Source organism: Orcinus orca, chromosome 4, assembly GCF_937001465.1.
Source record: "Orcinus orca chromosome 4, mOrcOrc1.1, whole genome shotgun sequence".
In the NCBI taxonomy this organism is placed as follows: Eukaryota; Metazoa; Chordata; class Mammalia; order Artiodactyla; family Delphinidae; genus Orcinus; species Orcinus orca.
In genome coordinates, this window is record NC_064562.1 from 153,793,918 (window position 1) to 153,820,731 (window position 26,814).

A 26,814-nucleotide genomic window follows, 5' to 3' on the forward strand; every position below is an offset into this window, starting at 1 on the left:
GCTTCAGAAAAACCATTGTATCAGCCCAGGTCACTCAACTAGGCTTTTAAATAATTCACCGTTATGCTTACATTAGAGCCCTTGAGCAGTCAAAAGACATTTTTTTAAACCCTCAAAGTTCTTCGTTATTTTAACTTTTCAGGGAAATTTTGGTCCTTTCCCTTCCCACCTGTGGGATTGTAACCAAGATTCCTCAACTATATTGTTACACTAATTACTCCAACCTTAGTGATGATACAACCCAAACTGGTCTCGAGTCCCCTCTCCCCACTCCTGCAAGTGGGCCAGGAGCTTTGGCTGACCAGTGAGCACAGGACGTGTTCCAGACCCTGTTAATCTAGACCATCAGCCCCTCGGTGAACAAGGGCGGCTACAGAGCCCTCCCCAGTTCCTTCTGCCAAGGTCAAGGTTCCCGAGTGTCATTTAAGACTTGGTGGCATAAACCACCACGTTTGTCATCCCACGTTAGGGGGTCTCCACCCCGGCCTTTGATGAGTGAACACTCATTCACGCGCACTCAAGAGATGCACTCTGTCCTGGAACCAAGAACGTGAAGGCCTGAGGCGCAGCCCCAGCCCTCAAGGCAGCAGCCCATCTGCAGGGCCACCGGGGGAGGAGACCTGGGAGTGACGGTGAACCGCGGGGCGGGAAGGTAGGAGCACACCTGCACAGCGCAGCCCGCTCCCCTCCTCGGACAGCACAGACTGAGGAGGCCCCCACTCGATCCCCATGCTCCTCTGCCAACCAGATTCAGGCTAAAGGGTATCGCTGGAGAGGAGATCCATGAAGACAGGACAGCCTGAAGGTCAAGGGCTTGGGAACGGGCCAGGCCTGGGGTCAGACACTCATTTCATCTTTTTTTTTTTTTTTTTTAATTAAAGTTTTTGTTTTTGGATGTGGACCATTTTCTGAAGTCTTTATTGAATTTGTTACACTATTGCTTCTGACTTCTTTTTATGGTTTGTTTTTTCGGCCCTGAGGCATGTGGGATCTTAGCTCCCCAACCAGGGATCGACCCCGAACCCCCAGCATTGGAAGGCAAAGTCTTGACCACTGGACCACCAGGGAAGTCCCCTTGTTTACTCTTTATGCTTAATCTCTAGGCCTCAGCACTGCTCGGCAGGCTGCTGTGAGTGTCTGCCGTTGCCACAGCCAGGGGCCCGAGCTGCAGAGCAGGCCTCGGGGGGCTGAGCCCACCTCCTCCCGCCCCCCGTGCACCACGCATCCTTCGGGGCCCCCCTGTGCCGGGAGCTGGGGCCGCCCTCTACCCCGGTCAGCAGAACTCCTCACTCGCAGATACCTTTTCGGCCGAGGGGCTCGAGGCCCGGGACGCCAGGGCCGCCTCGGCGAGGCCCCGCCCCAGCAGCAGCTTCGCGCTCCTCTTCCTGGTCCGCCGCGCTTTGCTCGCTGGTCTCTGTCCATCGTCTTCCGACTGGGACACGGTGGCAGCACCATCGCCACATATGGAGGACTCAAAGAGAGGTTTCCCGTTCATGTATGTTTTGGTGATTTTCAGCTTGATCTCTGGAGAGCCATTTTTGACAGGGGTAGTGTCAGGTGGTGTCCCAAGTCCCTTCATTTCCTGGGACTCCAAACGCAATTTGGCATCATGAGCACCGGGGTCTCCATTAAAGACGCGGGAGGTGAGGTCTTTCAGCCTCTCGGCTGGGATAAAAGGAAGAGCGTCGTGGCCATTGAACTTCTGCACAACTCCCTCCTGCAGACCGGCGGAGAGCTGGGCTTTGCTCAGAAACACGGAGCACTCACGACTCACTTCACAGCTCGGAGTCTTTCCGTTCGTGTTGCCAAGGATCTCCGGTGCCTGCTTCATCTTCACGCACTTTACAACCTTCGGAACAGAAAGAGGACTTTTTTTGATGCTGAATTCCATTCAGCCTAGATGCCTCCGTTCTTAGAACACTGCAGCATTAGAAAAAGAGAAAGAAAAGAAAGCTATTACATTTCAAACCTAAGATGAGTACGCCAGTGAAGCTCTCTACCAGTCTGTAGAGTTGGGGGGGGGCGCTGAGGCAATTTATGATGGTTCCTATAATGACTTAGGTCACAGGAGACAGTTCTAATATCCCCAAAATGACAGGAATCACAGTGACAAAGTGAAAGGAACAGGACTAGTTTCTAACGAGAGTCAAGCAGCGACCGCCACTAATGAGCTGTGTGGCCGTGCCCCCCTTGACCTCAGCCCTCGGAAGCAGAGGTCGCCCCCTGCCCCCTGTCGCGAGGGCAGCGCCCGAGGTGGCCAGCACAAAGCCAGGCCCGGGCAAAGGACAAAAGGGAAGCACCTGAGACACAGCTGAAGAGGACTCCAGGCAGGGGCTCGGGACACACCCGCGATTACCGGTAGGCAAAGCTTCAGCCCAGACAGCCGGGGAAGGTGAGAGCTGGACCTCTACCGCCCCCCCGCCCCTCCCCACCCAGGCCCAAGTTAACTGCCGGTGACAAGCAGCAGGGCAGCAACATCAAGTGGAGTCAGCTCTCCGGGACTGCGCTAGTCGGGCAGCAGGGCCAGGCCATAGCGCACCACCCACAGCGCCCTCCACGGGATGGCCGCCCGAGGTCCACATGCAGAGGGGTCTCCTCCCCACACAGCCGCAGTCCCTCGTTGGGGACGCCCCACGAAGGCGGCTTGGAACAGGGTACTGGCAGGCGCCCACTCCGCTGGGAAGACGTCCCAAGAGTGCACCACGGCCCCAAGGGGGCCAACGGTGAGAGAGCAGGGAGAAGTGGGGCGCCTGGACCGGGAGCCCAAGGACGTAGGTGCTCAGCCACTGTCACCGCCTGGGGGCCGCTGGCTACACCCCCTGGGGAGGGGCCAAGGATGCAGCCCGGGACAACCCTCCCAAGAGAGCCTCGGTGGAAAGGGCCCAGTCTCCGAGGACGCCAGGCCGGGGCAGGAGCCAGGCAGTGGTGGAGGGTTGGCCCCGGACACCTGGAGCACCGGGCACACACCAGAGCATTCGGTGTGCCCCACGCGGTGATTTTTTCAGGTAAATCCGAGTGGGTTCCCAGTCCCGCTTGCATCAGACCAACGGGACAAAAAGAGAAGACAATGACCTAAAGGCACTGGAGAGGCCCAGAGCAGGGGGCGTGGGGGCGGCTCGGGAACGCACCCAGCAGGCCCGGCACCGGGTGAACAGGGAAAGGAGAGCCTTCGAGGGGGGCCCCCACGCACCGCAGACTCCCCACCGAACCCCGGAGTCCACGCAGCCCAGCTTACAAGACAGCTGAAGCGAGACAGAAACAAACCGCAACGCCACTCTGAGGATAAGAAGCAGACTTCCAGGGCTGGCCAGTGGTTAGGACTCCGCGCTCTCACTGCCGGGCCTGGGTTCAACCCCCGGCCCAGGAACTAAGCTCCCGCAAGCCCCACAGCAAGGCCAAAAAAAAAAAAAAAAAGTATCAAAACCACAACGAAATGCCACCTCACACACACCCCTGAGGATGACTACCTACTACAAAAACAGAAAACAGGGCTGCCCTGGTGGCGCAGTGGCTGAGGGTCCGCCTGCCGATGCTGGGGACACGGGTCCGTGCCCCGGTCCGGGAAGATCCCACATGCCGTGGAGCAGCTAGACCCATGAGCCATGGCCGCTGAGCCCGCGCGTCCAGAGCCTGTGCTCCGCAACGCGAGAGGCCACAGCGGTGAGAGGCCCGCGTACCACACACACACAAAAAAAACAGAAAACGGGTTGGCGAGGATGTGGAGGAATTGGAAACTTCGTGCACGTGGGTGGGAATGTAAAATGGTATGGCTGCTGGAAAATAGCGGGGGGGGGGTTCCCCAAAGAATCAAAAGGACCCAGCAGTTCCATTCTGGATACACACCCCAAAGAACTGAAAGCAGGGACTCACAGAGGTATCTGTACCCAATGTTCACAGCAGCATGTTCACAACAGGCAAAAGGTGGAATCCACACAGTGGAATACGATTCAGCCTTAAAAACGAAGGAGATTCTGACACCTGCTATGACACGGATGAACCCTGAGGACGTTACAGCGAGTGCAATAAGCCACTCACAAAATACTGTAAGCCTGCACTGTCATGAGCAGTCAAATCCATAAAGACAGAAAGTAGGATGGGGGGCACCAGGATCTGGGGGAGGGGAGAACAGGGAGGTGTTGTTTTAATGGGGGCAACGTTCCAGATTCGCAAGACGAAAAGAGTTCTGGTGATGCTGCAACAGCGTGCATGTACTTAATACCACTGAACTTCACACTTAAAAACGGTTAAGATGGTAAATGTTACGTGTATTTTAACACAACTGAAAATAAAAGGCCACTCTTAAGAACATAACGGAATAAAGAGTGTCTACAGCACATCTTTCACATTATCCAGGAATTACTAAATATATGACGAAACAGAGAAGCAGCAGAAACCAGCCCCGAGACGGCCCAAATACTGAAGTTCAGCAGGATTTCAAAGCGTCTATTATAACCATGCTCAAGGACATGAAGGAAAGTGTACTCATAAAATAATAAACTGGAAATAGCAACAGAGAAACAAAAACTATGAAAAAGAGTCAAATGGAAATTCTGTATCTGAAATTAAAAAAAATAAATCATTGCATGGCCTTAAAAGCGTATTAGATATGAGTCAGGAAACTTGAAAATAGATCAGTAAAAATTATCTAAAAAACAGAGTAAAAATTATTAAAAATAAAAAGAAAGAAAAGAAACTGAGCCTCAATGATCTATAGACCAGCATCAAAAGGTCTGGGTTCCCACTCCCACCCAGAAGGAAAGGAGAGAAACAATGACACAGAAAAAATATCTGGGGCACTTCCCAGGTGGTGCAGTGCTTAAGAATCCGCCTGCCAACGCAGTGGGTGCAGGTTCAAGCCCTGGTCAGGGAACTAAGATCCCACATGCCACGGAGCAACTAAGTCTGCCCGCCGCAACTACAGAGCCCACGCACTCTGGAGCCCACACGCCGCAACCTGAGAGAAGCCTGCATGCTGCAACAAAAGATCCCGCACGCCACAACTAAGACCCAATGCAGCCAAAAATAATATAGAAAATAAATAAAATAAATATTCCTTTTTTTTTTTTTTTTTGCGGTACGCAGGCCTCTCACTGCTGTGGCCTCTCCCATTGCGGAGCACAGGCTCTGGACGTGCAGGCTCAGCGGCCATGGCTCACGGGCCCAGCCGCTCCGCGGCATGTGGGATCTTCCCGGACCGGGGCACGAACCCGTGTCCCCTGCATCAGCAGGCGGACTCTCAACCACTGCGCCACAAGAGAAGCCCCAAATAAATATTCTTTTTAAAGTCAGTCATTTAAAAGAAAAAAAGAAAAAATATTTGGGAAAAAATAACCAGAAAAACTTCCCAAATTCAGTGAGACATCAATTTACAGGTTCAAGAAGCTCAGCAAATCTCAAGCAGGATGTATATAAAAGAAGCTACACCAGGTGCACATCAGCTGAAATGCCTAGAAACCGAGATGAAGAGAAACCCTGGAAAGCAGTCAGAGGGAAAAAGACCCGGTACCTACAGAACAGTGGTGTGGGTAATTATTTACTTCTCAGGAGAAACAGAAGCCAGATACGATCTGAGTAATGGGGAAAAAACAACTGTCCAACCGGAATTTGATATCCAGAAAAAATATCCTTCAGAAGTGATGACAAAATACATTTTAAGAGAAATACAAACTAAGAAATTGTTGCCATCAGATCTTCACTAGGAGAAATGCTAAAGGAAGTTCTTCAGGTTGAAGAGAAATGACACCAGACTGAAACTGGGATCTTTAGGAAGAAATCAAGGGCACCAGAAATGGTGAATATATGAGCAAATATAAAAGACTATTTGTTCCTCTTAGTTTCTTTAAAATTCAAATAATTAAAGCACAATATATAACACTGGAGTTATAACTTAATAGATGTAATACATATGACAACTGTAGCATGGGGAAGGGAGTAAATCAATCTACACAGTTGCAAGATTCTTGTATTTTATACCCAGTGGTATACTAACTCTAAGTAGCCTGTGATGAGTTAAGGATGCAAACCGCAGCCCTAGTTAGAGCAACAGCTAAGAAAATAATATTAAGAAGTAGAGCCAGTAGACAGATAAACAAGACGCTTTAGTTGCCAACAATTAAAGTTTGGGACATTTTACACAAAAATTCAGATTTCTGGCTTCTCTTAAAACATACCCAGGGTCATGGGGTTCGGATCTAACTCCAGGCCTAGGTCCCTGGTAATCATGACGTGTATGTGAACCACATTTTCAAGATTGCTTGTTCCTGTTGGAATTTTCAGGTTTCTTTTAAATCTTTGAATATATTAAACATAACTGTTTTAAATATCTGGTCTTTGCAGGCCTGTGTCTCCTGTTGTTGCTTTTATTTTCATTCATGGTACCTGTTTCTTCGGGCGTTTGGTCTTTTTTCCCTTCCTAATCTGATTGTGGGCTGCTTACTTTCCAGGATTCCACCCGGGACAACCCTTGAAGGCAGGGGCCCGCAGAGAGGGTCCGCCTTCACTTCCAACACGGCACTGCACGCCACTGACCAGTAATTTGATCTTTCTAGGAGTTTTTGGTTTTTTCAATCAAGGTTATACCAATAAATTAGAAAATCTTTCACTTTGTCTAGCATTTCAAGAAAAATATAAAACCTAACCAAGAGGTAGAAAACCTACAGAGCCCACAATAACCATAAAAGAAAGGCCCAGAGAGCTTCACTAGGTTCAGGTGATGATGCCTCAATGGCCAATCGTTCTTATATTCGGTAGCGGGGGGGCAAGTTTCAAAAGCAGAAAAGTGCAAAGAACAACAGGACACACTTGTATACTCACCACTCCAAAATGACAGTTTTCAGCATGTTGCCACATTTGCTTCATGTCTTTTTGACATGAAAAAAAGAAGACCCCCGGACAACGGCAACTGCAGATGCATGAGCCGAGGACAGGCACAGTGGGCACACGGCACCCGAGGGCTCCCAGACGGGAGAAGCCAGGCTCACCCCCACAGGCCGCCCACCGCCCACCACACGCCCGCAGCAGCATCCCGGGATTCTGGTTCTCCACGCCCACGTCACCCACCGTGAGCCCCAAGTCCAACAGCGAGAAGCCAAAGCTCCCGCTGCAGCTCCCACTTCCCGCAAGCCTCGCTCAGGGTGAATGAGTAAAACAAAGATGACATCTGCCTTTCAGGAACCCTAAGTTCCACTTACTCTCCCCATCGCCAGTTGACTATGCATCCTTCCAGTCTACGGGAGGTACCCAGGAACAGAGAACTGCTGCCTGCCAAGCAGCAATGCTACCACACTGGACTTGTGCTCTGCGATTTCATCAATCAGCACAGCTTGATCTCCCCCATGTTGATGTAAACAAGTGTAGCTCAGTCTTTCCGACTGCTGTGTATTATTCATCACATAAAAACAGCATTCCTATTGTTTAAATTATTCCAAAACATGGAAAATGATGGAGAGTTTCCCAAACATTATATAAGGCTGGCATAACTCTCATACCAAAACCAGAAAAATGAGTACAGAAAAGAACTACAGACCAAGATCAGTAGAGTATGATTGTAAAAAAAAAATTACAAAATAGAAATAAATCAAACCCAGTCATTACCATATTAAAATAAGATATCACAGCTAAAGAGGGTGTATCCAAAAATGCTGATTCAACATTAGGGACTCTATTAACATTCCGTCACCATTTTAACACATTTCAGAAGATTTCTGGTGAAGGTAGCCAAATTATTATTTCTTTAACAAAAAAAGTTAGCTACATCACTTAACTGAAAACAGGAAAGGGCAAAATCTCCAGGTCCAGAGGTGAAGAGGGAAGAGCAATCAGCCTTACAGGGCCTGGCCTGCCTGGGCTCCCGCGCAGCTGCAGCGGTCGGAGGGCGTGGGGAGCTGCAGGGCCCCGGGCAGAGTGTGGAGGCCACTCTAGGGCTGGAATCTGGCCCTACCACCTTCCAGCTGTGGCAAGTGACCACACCCTCTCACCCAGCCTCCAGCTCACAGGCATCACCCAAAGCAGACCAGAGTGTCAGCTGCAACAGCGCTGTCACCTGAGCCACACCTCCAGCCAGCCCAGGGCTGGGCCCTCAGCAAACACCCACCAGAGACCACTGGGGAGACAGAATCACCCTCGAGAACTCTGCCTCAGAGGCTGTGGTGCCCCAAATCCTGAGCCAAGAAACATACGTAAAAATGGGTCTAGCATGAGTGACGCTGGTAGAGCCCTGCAAAGGCAACTGGGAAACTGCTCAGGGGGCGGTTCTACAACCCAGAGCCCTCCCGCAAGACCTACTGTGAAGGCACGGTAATTAAGGCAGCCACTCCACACCTGTCAGACGGCCAGGCTCCACAACACTGACAGCGCCACGTGCTGGCGAACCCTCATCACTGCCGGTGGGAACGCCGAATGGTGCAGCCACAATGGAAAGACAGGTTGGTGGTTTCTCACAAAACTAAACATACTCTTACCATACGATTCAGCAATCCCACTCCTTGGTATTTACCCAAGGAAGCTGAAAACTTATGTCCACACAAAAACCTGCACACAGAGGTTTATAGCAGTTTCATTCATAATTGCCAAAACCCGGAAGCAACCAAGCTGTCCTTCAGCAGACGAATGAATTGATAAACTGTGGTACCTCCAGATAATGGAATATTGTTCAGCCTTAAAAAGGAATGAAGTATTGAGACATACTACAACATGGATGAACTTTGAATACATTATGCTAAGTAAAAGAATCTGGTCACAAAAGGACAAATGTGTATCATTCCACTTTTTTTCTTTTTGGCCTCACCACATGGCATGCGGGACCCTAGTTCCCTGACCAGGGGTTGAACCCACGCCCTCGGTAGTGAAAGTGCGGAGTCCTAACCACTGGACCACCAGAGAACTCCCTGATTCCACTTATATGAGATCCCAAGAGTAATCAAATTCATAGAGACAGAAAGTAGAAAGGTAGCTGCAAGGGAATGGGGAGGAGAGGATGAAGAGTTAAGTGTTTAATTGGGAGTTTCAGTTTCACAAGATGAAAAAATTCTGGAGTGGATGGTGGTGACGGCTGCACAATAATGTGAACGTACTTAATGCCACTGAACTATACACTTAAAAGTGGTCACAATGGTGATTTTTCGTTATGTATATGTTATCACACATACACACACACAAAGAATACTCTGCCCTCAGGGAGTTTACATTCCAATGGAGTTCCAGGAGAAACGAGGGAGGATGGGGGTAAGGTAATTTTCAAAGGGATAATAATCGAAATTTTCCAGAGATGAAAGGAAACTCAAGTATCCAGATTTAAAAGGGTACCCAGGGTTCTGAGCAAGATAAATAAAAGCAAATCAATACCTCAACACATAATTTCTGAAACCACATAACATGAAGGATAAAAGGAAAACCTTAAAACCTAAGTACCCATAAAGAATAAGTTAATTCACAGACTTCAGCATGAGAAAAGAAACAGAAACACAGACCTTTGTGCAGCCTCAACAGATAGGAGTAGATGACGGAGCCTCTCTAATGTGTTAAGGGAAAAAATAATTTCTCATCTAAATTATCACTGAACATGAGGCAAAATGTATTTTCAGACATGCAAAAACTAAGGGAGTTTAATATACATATTGCTTTCACAAATGAAATGCTAAAAGAGGTACTAGAGCAAGGATATAAACCCAGAAGGAGCACAGGGGAGAGTGGTAATTCTAAAACCATTTTTATATTTAAAAAGAACGTGAGGCCTCCTTTCTCACATTTACTTACACTCCATGCAGAAACCCCAATTAAAATGACAGTAAGGAATTTCAAAGGAAGGGTAAACCCGCAAGGGCAAAGACAACAGAGGAATGAGTTAGAGACGCCAAACGCCAACAATGGGGAAGCTGACGGGGAAGAGTCGCTCGGCGAGAGGCACGCTGCTGCAGGAGTAAGGCCCGTGGCTCGGGGCTCCTCTTGCCCACGAAGCCTTTCTCTTTTAAAATGTCTAAAATGACAAAAGGTGGGGGCTCCTTGGTGGCGCAGGGGTTAAGAATCCACCTGCCAATGCAGGGAACACGGGTTCGAGCACTGGTCCAGGAAGATCCCACATGCCGCAGAGCAACTAAGCCCATGTGCCACAAATACTGAGCCTGCGCTCTAGAGCCCGTGTGCCGCAACTACTGAGCCCGCGTGCCACAACTACTGAAGCCCATGCGCCTAGAGCCCGTGCTCTGCAACAAGAGACGCCACCGCAATAAGAAGCCCGCGCACAGGAACAAAGAGTAGCCCCCCGCTTGACGCAACCAGAGAAAACCCGCACGCAGCAACAAAGACCCAACACAGCCAAAAATAAATAAATAAATTTTTAAAAAAAGACCCAATGCAGCCAAAAAGAAAGAAATAAATATTTTTTAAAAACTAAAGGTGGGGCTTCCCTGGTGGCGCAGAGGTTAAGAGCCCGCCTGCCAGTGCACGGGACGCAGGTTTGAGCCCTGGTCCGGGGAGATCCCACATGCCACGGAGCAACTAAGCCTGTGCGCCACAACTACTGAGCCTGCGTTCTAGAGCCTGCGAGCCACAACTACGGAGCCCATGTGCCACAACTACTGAAGCCCATGCGCCTAGAGCCCGTGCTCCACAACAAGAGACGCCACCGCAATGAGAAGCCCGCACACAGCAACAAAGAGTAGCCCCCGCTCCCCACGACTAGAGAAAGCCTGTGTGCAGCAACAAAGACCCAAAGCAGCCAAAAATGAATACATTAATTAATTGATTTTTAAAAAATAAATAAATATAACAAAATGTAACATACAATCATTGTGCAAAGGAAAGAAAACACTGACACACTTAAAGTGAAAAATGAAAATGTGGAAGTTAAAACAGAAAGTAACAGCTCAGAGTTATCAGTGGTTTTCCAAGGGGAGCAGGAACAGGGTGGGGAGAGCCGAGCATCATCTTGCTGCTTCCTGTAATAAGCTTTAAGAACTATATAATTAATCCCTTACATTTCACAGGCCTCCTACAACATGAGCTGACACAGTAAGTGGCTGGGGGGGCTAGGCAGCCCCTGCAGGGCCACATGGAACAGAGGAGGGGTCTCCAACATAAAGGGAAAGGCACCACTCTCAAAAGAAGGGAAAGGTGACCTGAATGACAACACTCAACACTGAAAACTAGTCAAGGAGCACAGGCCCTGTCCCAACATTTGGAGACACAGCAGTAAACAAAGCGTGTACCTTATTCTTGTGGAGCTAATATTCCAGAGGGGAGAGACAGAGATTTTAAAATACAGATATAACATTAGGGAAAGAGGAAGGAGAAAGATGGGGTGGAGGATGGAAAAGTGGCAGGAAGAGTCACTGGAGCAACCCGCAAACTCCCTTCCCCGGGGCTCCGACCTCGGGCACACGAGGCCCCACTCTCTCGGCTGCTCAGAAATCCAGCTGCAGCCCGCTGAGTCCATTCTGCGAATCTGAGAAGAGGCATCAGGGAGAAGTCTCAATGCTGGACAGCAGGAAGGGCTTCAGGACGTCCCCCAGAGCCCAGCCAGGACAGGGACCAAGCTCCAGTCCTTCTTCTGGAGGCAGAAGAGAGACTTAGATGGAAAAGTCAAGTTTGCAAGTATGGTTAAAACACACACACACATTTCCTAACATTCCCTTTGTTTCCAACATTTCACACTAATCTACCTGGAATAGATCTTGGTCCCACCTTCACTGAATGATGACAGGACCTCCAGTCTTACAGCAAAGAGCTCTCGGTAAAGAACAATGAGATCAGTACAGAGTCTGCTACAGAACAGGGGCTGAGGGCAGTGACGGCTCCATTACTCCGTAAGAACTCTCTACTGAGAAGCTTTATTTTATGGAATTTAGAATTGACTCACAGCAGAAGTCTTGCTTCTTCTGCAGAAATGCACCTATGACAGTAAAGACTTTATAACTGACCTATTCCTTGTTTTGTTTTGTTTTCACTGCAAAGAAGCTTGGAACCACAGACAAGCCCAGGGTCAGCCTTGGGCCCACCACCTGTGTGCCTCTCTCCCCGCGGCCCCAACCTTAACCTTATGACGATGCATGAGTTGCTATCTTCCCTGGCTCCATGCCTGTCCGTCCCCTCTATCTTCTCAGTGTAATGTGACAAATCTTTGGACCCCTTACACACTGCCAGGGGTACGGAAAGCGGTGCAGCTGCCGCGGGAAACAATTGAGAAGTCCCTTAGCCGCCACGTGACCCAGCAACTCCACTCCGAGGGCCTGCCCAAGACAGCACTGACAACATGTTCACACAAAAACTTGTACAAGAATTTTCACAGAATTATTCAAAAAACAACCCAATGTCCAACAACTGATAAACAGATAAAAGAAGAAGTGGTCTGGACTTCCCTGATAGTCCAGTGGTTAGGACTCTGCACTTCTACTGCCAGGGGGCCCAGGTTCAATCCCTGGTGGGGGAACTAAGATGCCACATGCCGCGCGGCAGGGAAAAAAAAGAAGTGTGATCTATCCATACAGTGGGATATTCAGTCATAAAAATGAATGAAGTAGGCTTCCCTGGTGGCACAGTGGTTAAGAATCTGCCTGCCAATGCAGGGGACACAAGTTTGAGCCCTGGTCCGGGAAGATCCCACATGCCTCGGAGCAACTAAGCCCAGGCACCACAGCTACTGAGCCTGCGCTCTAGAGCCTGTGAGCCACAACTACTGAGCCTGCGTGCCTAGAGCCCGTGCTCCACAGCAAGAGAAGACACCGCAATGAGAAGCCCACGCACCGCAACAAAGAGTAGCCCCCGCTCGCCACAACTAGAGAAAGCCCGTGCATAGCAACGAAGACCCAATGTAGCAAAAAATTAAAAATTTTTTTTAAATGAATGAAGTACGGAGACATGATACAACACAGATGAATCTTGAGAACACTGTGCTGAGAGAAAAAAGCCGGTCACAAAAGGCCACATACGTGATTCTATTCATGTAAAATGTCTAGAATAGGCAAATCCGGAGACAAAGTAGAATGGTGGTTGCCAGGGGCTGGGGGACAAGGGGAAATGGGGAGTGACTGCCCAATAGGCACCAGGCTTCTCACTGAAATGACGAAAATATTCGGGAATTGGATAGTGGTGACGGTTGCATTAACCACCACTGAGAATGTACTACAAAACCAACGAATTATATACTTTAAAATAGTTTAATTGATGAATTTTAGGTTAATCTTATCTCAGTTTGTAACCTATCAAATCTTCTGTTGAATAGGAAAGGTATTAAACATATTAAGTTGTATCATTCACATGTCTGTAATGTATTTTCTTATTCTAATTCTAACACATGCCTAATGCATAACGATAAGTCACTGCACATAGCAGGGGCATGTGCTGCACACACTGGGAACCCTAAGTCAAAAGAACTGGATCGAAGTCCACATAACGCGCAGTCCCTGACCCACCCCACCCACAGCCTGGCAACCAGCCCCACCCCAGCAGGAGAAGAACCGGAGTGTAGTCTAAGGACAGGGCACACCGGAGGGGGCGCTCAAGGCAGTGAACTACAAGACACAGCCAGCACGAGGACACTTGCCAAGATCTAGGGAAAACACCTGCTGATACTGACGGTGGGTTCTGACCAATTGGCCCTCAGTGAAGCCTCCACCCAGGACCTGCCGTCAGCTCCCAGACCTCCGTCTCAACAGTGGGCCTGCAGTCGAAGGCCATCAGACGTGTGAGGAAAACTTACCATGAGGATAAGAATTTAAAAGCAGGGACTTCCCTGGTGGTCTAGTGGTTAACAATCCACCTTCCAATGCAGGGGACGCGGGTTCGATCCCTGGTTGGGGAACTAAGATCCCACATGTCACAGGGCAACTAAGCCCGTGCACCACAACTACTGAGCCCACGTGCCGCAAGAAGAAGATCTCACATACCGCAACTAAGACCCGACACAGCAAAATAAATAAATATTAAAAAAAGAAAAAGATGTTGCAAGAAGAAAGGCAACTGGAAATTCTAAAAACTAAAAAAATAAAATAAAGATGGCCAAAAATTTATTGTAATTCCCCCACCAAGAGATAAAATCTATTTCTCCACATTCTTGATTCTGGCCTGGGCCTGTGACTGCTCCCACCAACTGAATATGGCAAAAGTGATGCCAGACCAGAGCCAGCCTCGCCTTTAAAAGGACTGGCAGGGCTTCCCTGGTGGCGCAGTGGTTGAGAGTCTGCCTGCCGATGCAAGGGACACAGGTTCGTGCCCCGGTCCGGGAGGATCCCGCATGCCGCGGAGTGGCTGGGCCTGTGAGCCATGGCCACTGGGCCTGCGCGTCCGGAGCCTGTGCTCCGCAATGGGAGAGGCCACAGCAGTGAGAGGCCCGCGTACCGCAAAAAGAAAAAAAAAAAAAAAAAGGACTGGCAGACAGGGAGTTCCCTGATGGCCTAGTGGTTAGGATTCCAGGCTTTCACTGCCATGGCCCAGGTTCAATCCCTGGTCGGGGAGCTGAGATCCCACAAGCTGCATGGTACGGCCTAAAAGTAAAAAAATAAAAATAAGAAAAAAATAAAAGGACTGGCAACTTCACTTCCTCCTTCAGGAACCAGCCACCATGCTATGAGGAGGCCCAAGCAGCCTCACGGGAGGCCTATGTTGGGGAGAATGGTGGACCGTGGCCAACAGCCAATTCCAACACACAGACACAGGAAACAAACTGACACCACAAGAGCAGAAACAAGCTAACCCTGGCATACAACGTCCAAACTGCAAAACTGTAAACAAATAAATGTTGTTGTGCTTTCAGCCACTAAGTTCTGGAATAGCTTATCAGGGAGGAATAGATAACCCAGACACCACAATATTGGGAAGAACTGGGGAAGGGGAAGTGGGAGGCCAGCGGGAAAGAAAGCTAAATCCTTATCTCCTGTAGATAGAACTTAACACATAACATATAAACCACAAAGTTCTCAACTCAGCAAAATTAGAAAGTTATTTTTTTTTTTAAGTACAGATAGATACCACAAGAAACAGCTGGAAGAGCAGAGCAGTTGTCTCCTTGGAATAGTTACCTAGACTGTTACCGTTTGACATGACCCTCGCAGAGGAAACTGTCTTTAGGGCACCTGGTTCCGCCTGATCAATGAAAAGGTAAACTGGAAATACACCTAAACATTTGGTTGGTAAGACTGTAGTTATTACAGATTTTCCATAAAATGTACTTTCTGATTATAAAATTAATAATAATTAAGCTTTCTATTTTTCCTTGATGATGTGTCAAGAAACTGCACATCCTTGAAAATAAGATTTCTATAAACTCTAGGCTGGAATTCACAACTCAGTTTCTACTACATCATTCCCGTGCTGGGAACTCACTAAGGGAGGAGAGAGGTGAGAAGGTGCCAGGATCTGGGCACCAGCTGAAGGACCAGCTCTGAGACCTCCAGCCAATAGCAGAGAACAAGAGAAGCAGTTGGTACAGACCCAGGGAAGCAGCAATGGCTTCTAGGAGACAAGCCCACAACGAGGGCACAGCCAAGAACAGGGGCCAGGCTCCACCCAAACACCCAGGGTGCTGTGCCCAGCCCCAAGGAGTTACCTTGGAGTCCTCGAGAGGCAGAGCTGTAAAGCCAGGGCAAGGTCCTATGGAAACACGTTTCATTCCTAGTGGGCCATCAAGACACAGATTTCCTCTATCTCAGAGGTCTACCAACCTACAAAAATGAACAGGGCCCCTCTCCAAAGGAAGCAGAGAGGGTAATTACCTATGATGTGCTCTGACCCTTTGCTGATATAACTGTTAATTCACAGAAATCCCTAAAGCAGCCAAGAGCATACTGGCATCTGAGAAATGCACACAAGCTTAGCCTCCACGTTGGACAAACAAGAACTACCAATATTTTTTTCGAAGAAGTTATAAGAAGTTGAATTTTAAGAAATAAATACTTTTTTATATAGATTTCAGAACTCAACAAAAAAGAATCCAATAAGCTGTTAACGTGACGCTCAATCCCAACTCATCTTCCACAAATAAGGTACACAACTTCAGATGCAGGACAAAAGGGAGAAAACCCTGACATGCACCGTCCTCCATGCCTCCCCTGCAGCTCTCCTTCTGCGCGGTGCCGCTCCCCCAAAACAAGCCTTCCTTCCGCACCTGAGGAAGAGGAAGCAGCCTGAAGCCCGCCAGCTCCTCCCCGTGCTCAGGCCAGCGCCCGCCTCCCCCCGCCCCAGAAAGAATCCAGCAGCTGAGAAGCCAGGGGCCTGGGGCAGGGCCCAGCCCGCGGGTCACAAGGACAGACCACACACCCCTCCGCGTCACACGCAGGCCTGGAGTGGGCTGCCTGCTCCCCGACACGGCACAGGGGCGGCCGCGGCGCCGACACACAGGCCAGTCCAGGCGGTGGAGCGCGGGCAGGAGCCGCGCAGTCCTGGGGGCACCGCCAGGAGCAAGAGCTTCCACTCGAGTGGGGGCAGATGGGGGACAGCAAGACTGGGGGTCAGGAGGGCAGAAAGGGCACGATGACAAGTGGGGCGATCAACGTGAGAAACTGATACGTGAGTCAAGGACTCAATGAAAATTTTTTAAATTCCTCAATAGGCTTTTCCTTGCTCCCGAACCTCGAAACCCAAGTAAATGTAACGCTTACAAAAATACTGTCTAGACAGTGAGTGGCGCTTCTACCTGTCTGCTTTCGTCAGACAAAACTCAGGGCCGTCACCGACACCCTCCCTATGCCGTCCCTCCCCCCCAGCCCACAGGCCTCAGCCCTTTTCCTGCAGAGCTCTTGCCCCGGCTGACCTGACGAGGCTGGCTCCTCCTGTCACAGCCAGAAGCCCGTTGCTGGCGGGCCACCTCCACCTTGCACCAGCACCACAGGCCCCGAGCCGGCTGACCAGCCAGCAGACCCGAGGCAGCAGCGCTCCACTCCGCGGGCATCGGAGGGCACCGGCCCCACCCCAGAGCTTAGGACTCAGTAGGTCTAGGGTGGGCCCCAATACGCGTGTCTAAGAAGTTCCCAGGTGACAGATGCTGTCAGTCTGGGGACCACTGAGAACCCCTGGACTAGGTTACGGGGCCACAACCTGGCTCAACCCAGAGGTTTCCCTCATGCTCATAGTGCGCATCATGCGCTTCCACAGTGAGAAGGAAAAAGGGACATCATGGAAGCACGCGACTCTCAGAGCGCCCAGTCAGAGATGACGCGTCCCTTTTCATTGTCCAAAGCAAATCACGTGGCCACGCCAAATTTCAACGGGGCAGAGCTGTTCAGTCCTACAAGGCACCCAAAGCAGGGACAGCTGGAAAGATTCTAACCCGAACACACAGTGAGCGCAGGCCGGTCTCCTGCACCCTCTTCCCTCTCCGGAATCCTCCCACCACCAACTTAGAGAGGACTCCAAGAAACGCACTTCCCAAAGCAAACAGATTCATGTCCGTCTCCCTCTCTCACACACACACACACACACATACACACACACACACACACACACACACACACACACACACACACACACACACACACACCTGCTTAAAACCCTCAAGGGCCTCACATTGCTCTCTGGATGAAAAGCCTTACTACAGCCTCAGAGAGCCTGCCCTGCCCCACCCCTGCAGCCTGGGTCTACACATAGCTCCCTCACCCTCAGCTCCAGCCTCGTCAGCCTTCTGTCCACTCCAGTCACAGGCTCTCTGCACTGCCTGCTCCCTCATCTAGAACAGTCACACCACCCTTACCAAGCCCACCCTCTACCAAGGCCTCTTCTGCTCTCTGCTCCAGCCTCAGTCCCGTCAGGAAGTCCTTCCTGACACCCAACCCACAGTTAGGCATAATCTCCTTATAGATGTACTAAATGTACCCAACCTCTCCTTCGTGACTTTTCTTCCTTCGTCAGGGAGAATTCTGAACACACATAAAGGTAGAGAGAACAAGCAGGGCCCATGGACCGCACCACCATCACCCCACACCAGCCCTGATCCAGCCACACCCTCATGGCTCCCTTTCCACAGAACTGTGAAGCCAATCACAGATGGTGTATCATTTCTTTGATAAATTCTGTATGCATGCCTACAAGGTACAAATTCTTTTCTTAAAACCAAACCACTATGGCAGCTAAAAAAAAAAAAAATTCCTTAATGACAAATTGAGTCAGTGTTCCAATTTCTAATTGTCCCAAATATCATAAACAGTGTTGAGTCACATCTCTAACTAACTGGCCCGTCCTGGATGCACATAAGCCCTCCGTAGTGCAATCAGCCTCTTATCCACATTCCCCTTCTTTTTCCTTGTGGAAGAGACCTGGTCACTGGTCCTGCAGGTTCCCACGTTCTGAGTTCCGCCAGTGGCAATCCCACAGTGTAGTTTAATGTGTTCCTTTCCCCACCCCCATATTTCCTATTAATTGCTTGTGGGAGGTAAAGGCCTGATCAGTTTCAGGTTCAGTTATTTAGCAAGACTATTTCACAGGTTTTTCTTTTTTTCTTTTTGTTATTTTTTAAAATAAATTTATTTATTTATTTATTTATGGCTGTGTTGGGTCTTCGCTGCTGCGCGCGGGCTTTTTCCACTTGCGGCGAGCAGGGCTAGTCTTCGTTGCGGTGCACAGGCTTCTCATTTTGGTGGAGCACGGGCTCTAGGTGTGCGGGCTTCAGTAGTTGTGGCTCGCGGGTTCTAGAGCACAGGCTCAGTACTTGTGGCGCACGGGCTTAGCTGCTCTGCAGCATGTGGGATCTTCCCGGACCAGGGATTGAACCCATGTCCCCTGTTACAGATTTTTCAAAGATGCAATCTTTTGTCCACCGTTTCTCCTGTTTCATCCCTCTCACAGGTCTGTCAAGTCCATGAGACCAAGGACATGGGTGTTTTGGCTCATCACTGGAACACAGCTAATTTCTTAATTCTCAGTGAATGAAGAAATGTCCCCAGAAGTACACTGCCATACTAACTAACAAAATACACTGGCCCACCCTCCTATTTATATAGAGACAGCACAGACAGTCTTATGTGCAACATGCTGCCATGACAGGGCCTGGTGCTCAGAGGAACAACCAACCTGGGAACAGAAAACCAAACACACCTAGTGCCATGGGCGCAGCGTCGGCAACACTAGAGGAAACAAATGAAGGTGGAGCTGTAAGAGCAGCTCAGCAAGGCCAACTGGGACGCCTTAGGAAGGAGCCACAGCAATGCAAGGACCGTGAGATGGAGCACAGCTCATCCCCGAGGGGCAGCAGCATGGCGATGAGATCTCAGAGCAGCTACAAGGGGCCAGGGAGCAAAGATGCTAGAAAACACAAAGGGGCCACACGCCACGCTCAAGACCTAAGGCTTCCTCTTCTGGGTGAACAGGAAGGCACAAGAGACACATTTTCAGCTGGTAGGTGACATCAGTTTCTTTTTGGAAGGAACCAAGGTAGATCAGAAACGAGGCCCACCTTCAGTTTCACTAGTTCACAGGGAGATAAACATGGTGCCCTCTCCACCCAATCTTTCAAATTGTGAATATTAGGATCACCTGGGCCTCTTTTTAAATTTTATTTCATTTATTTATTTTTTGGAGGTGTTCGGTCTTCCTTGCTGCGCACGGGCTTCTCACTGTGGTGGCTTCTCCTGTTGCGGAGCACGGGCTCTAGGCGTATGGGCTTCAGTAGTTGTGGCACGTGGGCTCAGTAGTTGTGGCTCTTGAGCTCTAGAGCACAGGCTCAGTAGTTGTGGCGCACAGGCTTAGTTGCTCCTTGGCATGTGGGATCTTCCCGGACCAGGGCTCAAACCCATGTGTCCTGCACTGGCAGGAGGACTCCTAACCACTGCGCCACCAGGAAGTCCCCAACCCTCCCCTCTTATTCTGAGCCCCCATGCTGCACCCCAGCCCATCAATGCCACTACAGCCCTCTCTCCTGCATCTGTTCACTCTTCCTACCCCACCTCCCGTGCCTGGGTAAGGCCACCATTCTCTAGCAGTGGTCTATGAGCCTCCTCTCTGACCTCTCTCACCTGCCCATGGCCCTCCACCTTGCCAACCTCACACTAGGGCAAGCACGCCTATGCCAATCCCCTTTATCCACACCACTTCTTATACGTGAGCCAGCACACAAGGGGCTGAGAGTCTGTTCATGCAAGCAGTCACTCAATGTCTGACAGTCATTAGGGTACTGTCCTAGGCACTGGGGGTATCACAGTAAGTAGAGCCAAAAGGAGAAAAATCTCCACCCTTATAGACATCTTGATGCAGTCAGGCAGGCAGACAAATAAGGAAAACACCCAGAATGTCAGAGGATAAGAGTCATGGAAAAGAAGCTACAGCAGATGGGCAGAGCCAGACAGCAAGAGGGTGTCTGAAATCAGTGGTCAGGGACGGTGCCTGAGAAGGGGAGGTTTGAGCAGGTAGAGAGGAAGCCAGGCAGGTGTCCAAGTAGAAGGAATAGCAGGTACAGCAGCATGGCTGCAGTACCTGAGGCAGGCCAGAGGCCAGAATGGCTGGAGCAGAGTGAGAATGCAGTGCGCAAAGGTGAGCGAAGCACAAAGTGTTCAAGACATACCTACAAGGGCTCCCAAGACTGGCAGGGAGTCTGGGGTCGTTTTCTAGGAGTGAGGTGCAAGCTGAGAGCTGAATGAGAAGGAATTAATACGAAAAGCCAGCTGTGCCCACACATGCACTGAAGTGTAAGTGTGTGTATGGGGGTCACAGGGGAGAGCAGGGGCAAAAACTGACCATGCCAAGGCCCAAGGAAAAAGCATGGCAGCAACAGATGGGCTGAAGAGGTCAGGTGAGATCAAAATAAGAAGTGCAGGGGACTTCCCTCGTGGTGCAGTGGTTAAGAATCCGCCTGCCAATGTAGGGGACACGGGTTCGATCCCACATGCTGCAGAGCAACTAAGCCCAGGCACCACAACTACTGAGCCTGTGCTCTAGAGCTCACGAGCCACAACTACTGAAGCCTGTGCACCCCAGAGCCTGTGCTCCACAACAAGAGAAGCCACCACAATGAGAAGCCCACGCACCGCAATGAAGAGCAGCCCCCGCTCACTGCAACTAGAGAAAGCCCGCGCGCAACAACGAAGACCCAACACAGCCAAAAATAAAAAATATAATAAAATTTTAAAAAAAAGATCTTAAAAAAAAAAAAAAGAAGTACAGTGAGAGGCAGAAAACCCAGTGAGAGATTGGTCTTGAACCCCAAGGGGCACTGGAGCTCCTGGAGAAGGGGCCTCACATGATCACACGTGCGTTTTAGACAGACTAGGCAGGGTGTGGAGAGCTGAGCGAGGGTCGCACAACTGGAGTCAGAGACATGCTTTCTGATCTGTCCACCTATGTAACCAGCAGCACAGCCCAAGGGAAAAACTCACCAAGATGTGAAAACTGCTGACATAAACATACCCTTAACAGCATGACACACTTCATCCAGATCATCAATTCTTTCTATGACAAACCAGTCAACTTAAAAATTGAGCTCCCAGGACTTCCCTGTGGTCCAGTGGTAAAGAATCCACCTTACAATGCAGGGATGTGGGTTCGATCCCTGGTCAGGGAACTAAGACCCCACATGCCGCAGGGCAACTGAGCCCGCGCACCACAACTACTGAGCTCGCGCGCCTCAACTACAGAGCCCGCGTGCCACAAATTACAGAGCCCACGCGCTCTGGAGCCCGCACGCCCTGGATCCTGCACACCAAAACTAGAGAAGAGAAAACCCGCGCACCACAACGAAAGATCCCGCATGCCTCAGCAAGGATCCCATGTGCCACAACTAAGACCTGAGGCAGCCAAAAATAAATAAAATAAATAAATAATAAATCTTAAAAAAAAATTGAGCTCCCAACTCCTCCAGTAAGATAAAACATTGTTTCTCTACACACCCACTAGGGAAGTCTCACTACTGGGGCTTTTGAGCTGCAGGCCAGCACTCAGCTCAACCACTACTTAGCAGTTTCCATCCTTGTATGTCTTGTTGAAACTATTAGGTATTACAGACATTAAGATGCTTTGAAAACTCATCTTTGGCCGTTTGTTTTCTGGAAGACAAACTCAAGAACAAAACTACTTCAAGACAGCCTGAATTTTTAAAGTAGCAAACCAAATCTCATCAAATCAGTTCCTTCAAAAGCTATACTGCAACCGACAGACAAATGCAAAATGCTGACGAGTCCCCGGGGTAACTAATTTAAGTCTTTTCTCTCCAAAAGAAATACATTTTATGTAAATAACAGTTCCTAAAAAATGAAATTAACAAATCACATAAAGGCAGTTTGTAAAGTATAAGCATAATCCTGGGAATTTCCATGTCACCTCTTGCTTTTGTGTACTTTATATTCTTTTTACTTTGCCCAGGGATACAGATAAGTACAGTAGAAACATCACTGCTTGATTCATCCTGGTGGTGGACACAGGTCTACTCTATTATTTGTTTGCAATATTTCATAGTTAATTTTGATTTAACATTTGAGTTACCTATGATGAGAAAAGGAAAAGAAACAGCCCTGCCTAGCAAACAGTGTCTTAGCTCCCCAATTAAAGTAGGGTGACCTTAGGCCAGCCCCTTACTTTCCATACTCAGCTTCTTCCAGAGGGTCCCTTTCTGCTCCAACATGACTTACAAAAAAGAGAGGCAAACAGGCCACATGCTGGCATTAAAATGGGTTGTTTATCCCAAGTCATATGCCCATTTATTTATTCAGCATTCACTGAGTGCCTGCCATGAGAAGGCACCAGCAGAGGCCAGGCTGCCCAAGGCTATAAGAGTCCTACCTCAAGAGCTCTCCAACAGGAGAGAAAAGTCACATATGGCCACTGAAGGGCTGGGTCCTCTGTGCTCAAAAGGGAGGACAAGCAGTGGTCCACACCCAACAACAGTCCATGCAGAGGCCTGGGTCAGGACAGGGCACCACATATTTGGGGAACAAGGACACATTTAGTGCAGTCCAGCAGAGATAAGAGTGAAGCTCAGAAGACTAAGATGCTTATCCAAACCTGCATCATTCTATAGCCAAGCAGTCCAACCCAAAACAACACCAAACAACCAACCAACCAAACACTGCACACTAGAATATGCATGGGAAAAGCCTTGTATCTTCAGCTCCCACTGATTGATTAAAGTGTTTCCTTAGAAAGGTTACTTGTGTAGCTTAGAAAGGGCAGGGCAAAATAAATGTGGAACTTCAGCATCATCTTAGCACACCCATCTCAAATGTGTGTGCTCAGTGGCAATCCTATATCTCATATAGCACACATTTTATTAGTGTTTTCTATCCTCTCACCAGCACTTCTTAGTAAGTATAACTCCACCTATTTTTACATGTTTTACACTGAAGCATCAAACCGTAAAAAAGTAACTAATTAGCTTCCATTCTGCCATATGAGTAAACCTTTTAAAACTGTACTACTTGTAGGAGGAGAAGTCATCCGAATAAATGGAAGGCTTGGCCCACTCTTCCATAACTAGGCCACAGGGTCTCTAATTCCTAACTTCTCACAATTCTGACTTATTCTCCCCATCTGATTCCTCACATTTGAGCAGGTACTATTTTAACGGCCCTGTGTAAATCGGCTGAATAAAAACCATAAGCCTAGTAGCCACACGTGGTAGCCTGTTTACCTTACTGTTTTGTTCTGTGTCTCCACAAATTTCAAATTATGGTAGTTTAGACGTTACATATGAATATATCATAAAAGTGCACACAGAATAATAAACTGCCCATCACTTTTTATTTTTTATTTATTTACTTTTTTGGACATGCCACACTGCGTGCGGGATCTTAGTTCCCCGACCAGGGATTGAACCCGTGCCCCCTGAACTGGAAGCACAGAGTCTTAACCACTAGACCGCCAGGGAAGTCCCATGCCCATCATTTTTTGAAACTCAGAAAGTTATTTTTCTAATACTCTTAAATTGGAATGTTTACCACTGGAATCCCAGGCTAGCCTGATCTGTAGTAATGCCGTCAGGAGGGGAGGATTTTTGTACTACATAGATCACAGTTCTTCACAAAAGCTTACGCAAACTCACAACCCTGCAGAAAGTCCTCACTTTACCAACCACTGGCCCAAAATTGAAGGCTGCTGGGCGTCTGAGAAAATGGAAGAAAAGGAAAGGAAATGACTCAAAGTAATCGTGCTTAAGGCATGAGTCCTCTTCACTTCCAGTCGGCAGTTTAGATTTGAACTACGGTCGGTGGTGAGGTACAGGAGCACACCAACCACGCCAGGAAAGGGCTGTGCTCCCAGGACTTGTTTCCCTCGTGGTGCTGATTAGAGCTGTGCTTCTTTAATGGTGCTCTCGTCACATTTAAATATGTAACGAGGATATTTAAAACAATTGGGAAAATAAAAGAGTTAAATTCCCAGCTTCATACATGAGATGGCTCCTAACTTATTTTCCATCTTAATAATCTCATTTTAAAATACATAAAGTAAGAGTCGGTATAATCGACGCGTGGTAGCAACGTGAGGTTTTTAAGTTGTTTAGTGATTAGGGAACACACATCTTGGCGTTTAAGTCATTTAAAAGTCAAGGCCTTGAAAGTCTGAGCGCGGGCTGTCAGTCCTGAAGAACTTCCCTAACCTCGCTCTGAAGTCACCCTAACCGAATGGGTCCCCTGTTCTGCTACACGCGCACACGCGCACACACCCCGGAGCCCTAATTACCTGCCTAAGAATGATTAACGTCCCAGTGAGACCAAGTTTCCCCCCGCATGTCAAACCTGTGACCACTCACGTCCCGGCATCGGCGAGAGGGAGAAAAAACTAAGGCTGCACCGGGTCCTGCGCCTTCTGCCCAGAGTCGAGAGCAGCAGCATCGCTTAAACGCCGAGATTTTAAACCGCCCTTCTGGCGAGTGGGGCAGAGTCGGCCGTGCGGCCGGGCCGCTCCGCTGCGCGGCCGGGGCCTCGGGGCCGCCGTCTGGCCAAGCGCGGGGGCCGAGGGCCGGCAGCCCCGGGCGGGGTCCCCGCGCCTCCACCTGCCAAGGCCCGGGGCTCCGGGCGCCCGCGCTGACCAACGGCCGGCGTCCGAGTGTCACCCGGACCCTCCGCAGACAAAAAGCGCCTCCCCGGCGCCGGCCGCCCCTCCCACCGCCGCCCGGCCCCGGCCCCGGCCAGCGCCTCACAAAGGCCGGCCCGGCCCGCTGGGCGCCGCAGCGAACAAAGGCCGCCGGCCCGCGGGCCGGCACAGGTGCAGCCGCCGGCCGCCGGGCCCAACATGGCCGCGCCCGCCCGCCCGCCCGCCCGGCCCCGTTAGCCCGCCCGCCCGCCCGGCCCCTCAGCCCTCCGCCCCTCAGGCCCGCGGCGGTTGGGCCGGCGGCGCCAGTGACCTGTTGTGCGGCGCATCCTCCGGCGGCGGCGGCTCTCCGGTGCGGCGGCTCCGGCGGCGGCGGCCGGGGAGGGGGCCGGGGCCGGGGCCGCGGGGGAGGGAGGGAGGGAGGGCCGAGGGAGGGGAGGGGGCGGCGGCGGCGGCGGCGGCGGCGGCGGCGGCGGGCGCAGCGCGGCCAGGCCGAGGCTCTCCGCGCGCGGCGCCGACCCCGCCCCCGCGCCTCCCGCCCGCCGCCGCCGCCGCCGGGCCGCCGCCGCCTCGCAGAAGCCGCGGGAAAGTGCGCGCCGCTGATTGGCTGCCGCGCTCGCGGGGCTGCGGCCGGGCTTTTCAAATCCGCGCGGGGCGGGGCGGGGCGGTGGTGGTGGGTCCGTGGCGCGGGCGTGGGCCGGAGGCTGGGAGTCGGGGGCGCAGGCCGGGGCTGGTGATCGAAGGCACGGGCCGGGGCCGGGGGCGCGGGACCCCGCGAGCCGCCTCAGACCGGCGCCGGGCGCGCGCCCTGCTCCCGCTACTCGGCCGGGCGCGCGCCAGGCGGCGGCTCAACCGAAAGCCCGGAGCCTGGAGCCAGAGTCCGGAGCGCGCGCGCGTGGTGACGTCACGGCCGCGCGCCCAATCGCCGCCGGCGAGGCCGCCCCGCGCGATCGCGGCCCCAGCCCGGGCCGCGCGGCCCTGGAGCCGGGAAGTGGGAGGCGGCTCCCTGCCGGCCGCCCCGCGGGCCCTGCGCCCGTAGCACCACGCGCAGGGTCAGCCCGCGCTGGCCGCAGGGCCCTCACCCAAGTGGTCACCCACGCCCCTGCCTCGGGGCGGAGAGAAGGCTCCCGGGTCAGGAGGCGCTCTGCGCGGGGCCTGGTCGAGCAGCTGGGATCCGGGAAGGCGGAGGTCAGGTTGAACTGGCCCTGCAGGCGAGGCCCAGCTGGAGCTCGCAGGGGAGCACTGTGGAGGGAGCTCCAGGGACTGCCGAGCAGGGTGCAGAGGTCCCCGCCGTGTCTGTGCTCCTGGAACGCATATTACAAACTTGGCATAGATGGTCACAAACAACGACAGGGAGCGGGGATTGCAGGCCGGAGAGAGACTGGCCGGGGCGGTGCGGGCAGGGGGGGCGGCGTCTTCTGCAGAATATCTGCAGGGCGAGGATTCAGCCGTTCCCCTCACCTCCCAGGCTCTGGTTTGGCCTGGATCTGGGAGCAGTGGGGTAACCGTGGACAGAGGCAGGACTCCCAGGCCCTGAAACTGCTGGGGCTTGTGCCATTCTAGTGAGGCTGGGGTGGGGAAGAGGGACAGGGCAGGCCCAAGAGTGCCAGCAGCTGCAAGCTTCAGCTGCTTCCCACCAGAGCAGGGGGTGGCCTAGCGGACGCTAGAGCCAGGGGGAAACCCTCCCCCGTGTCCAGCTGAATGGGATTACAGAATTTTACACCCTTCCATCCAAGAGCTATATGGTGAGGTCCTACTGTGTGCTGCACCCTTGCAGCATTCTGGGGAGCCTGAGCAACCAGAAGAGACGCCCTTCCCCCATCGTTCACTGCCAGGACTCACCTCTGGCCACCAGGAGCCCCTGGAAGGTGTCTAGCT

At 51.1% G+C, this 26,814-nt stretch overlaps 1 protein-coding gene and 1 non-coding gene across 9 annotated transcripts in view; one reads left to right on the plus strand and one right to left on the minus strand.

Moving 5' to 3' along the window:
- Window positions 1-25,358, minus strand: part of NSD2 (nuclear receptor binding SET domain protein 2) — a 76,511-nt gene extending 51,153 nt beyond the window's left edge. For 7 of the 8 annotated variants that reach the window (XM_049709430.1, XM_049709433.1, XM_049709432.1 and 4 more), the window contains exons 1-2: window positions 25,250-25,358; window positions 1,301-1,920 (exon numbers count right to left, since the gene is read on the minus strand). In XM_049709430.1, coding sequence (XP_049565387.1) covers window positions 1,301-1,891 — 591 coding nt within the window. In that variant the 5' untranslated portion in view covers window positions 1,892-1,920; window positions 25,250-25,358. The remainder of the gene's footprint in view (window positions 1-1,300; window positions 1,921-25,249) is intronic. The other variant, XM_049709434.1, reaches the window with a different exon arrangement.
- On the plus strand, window positions 12,351-12,424 carry TRNAR-UCU (transfer RNA arginine (anticodon UCU)). The gene has a single exon. It is a non-coding gene; the product is annotated as a tRNA-Arg (tRNA).
- Window positions 25,359-26,814: the final 1,456 nt, after the last annotated feature.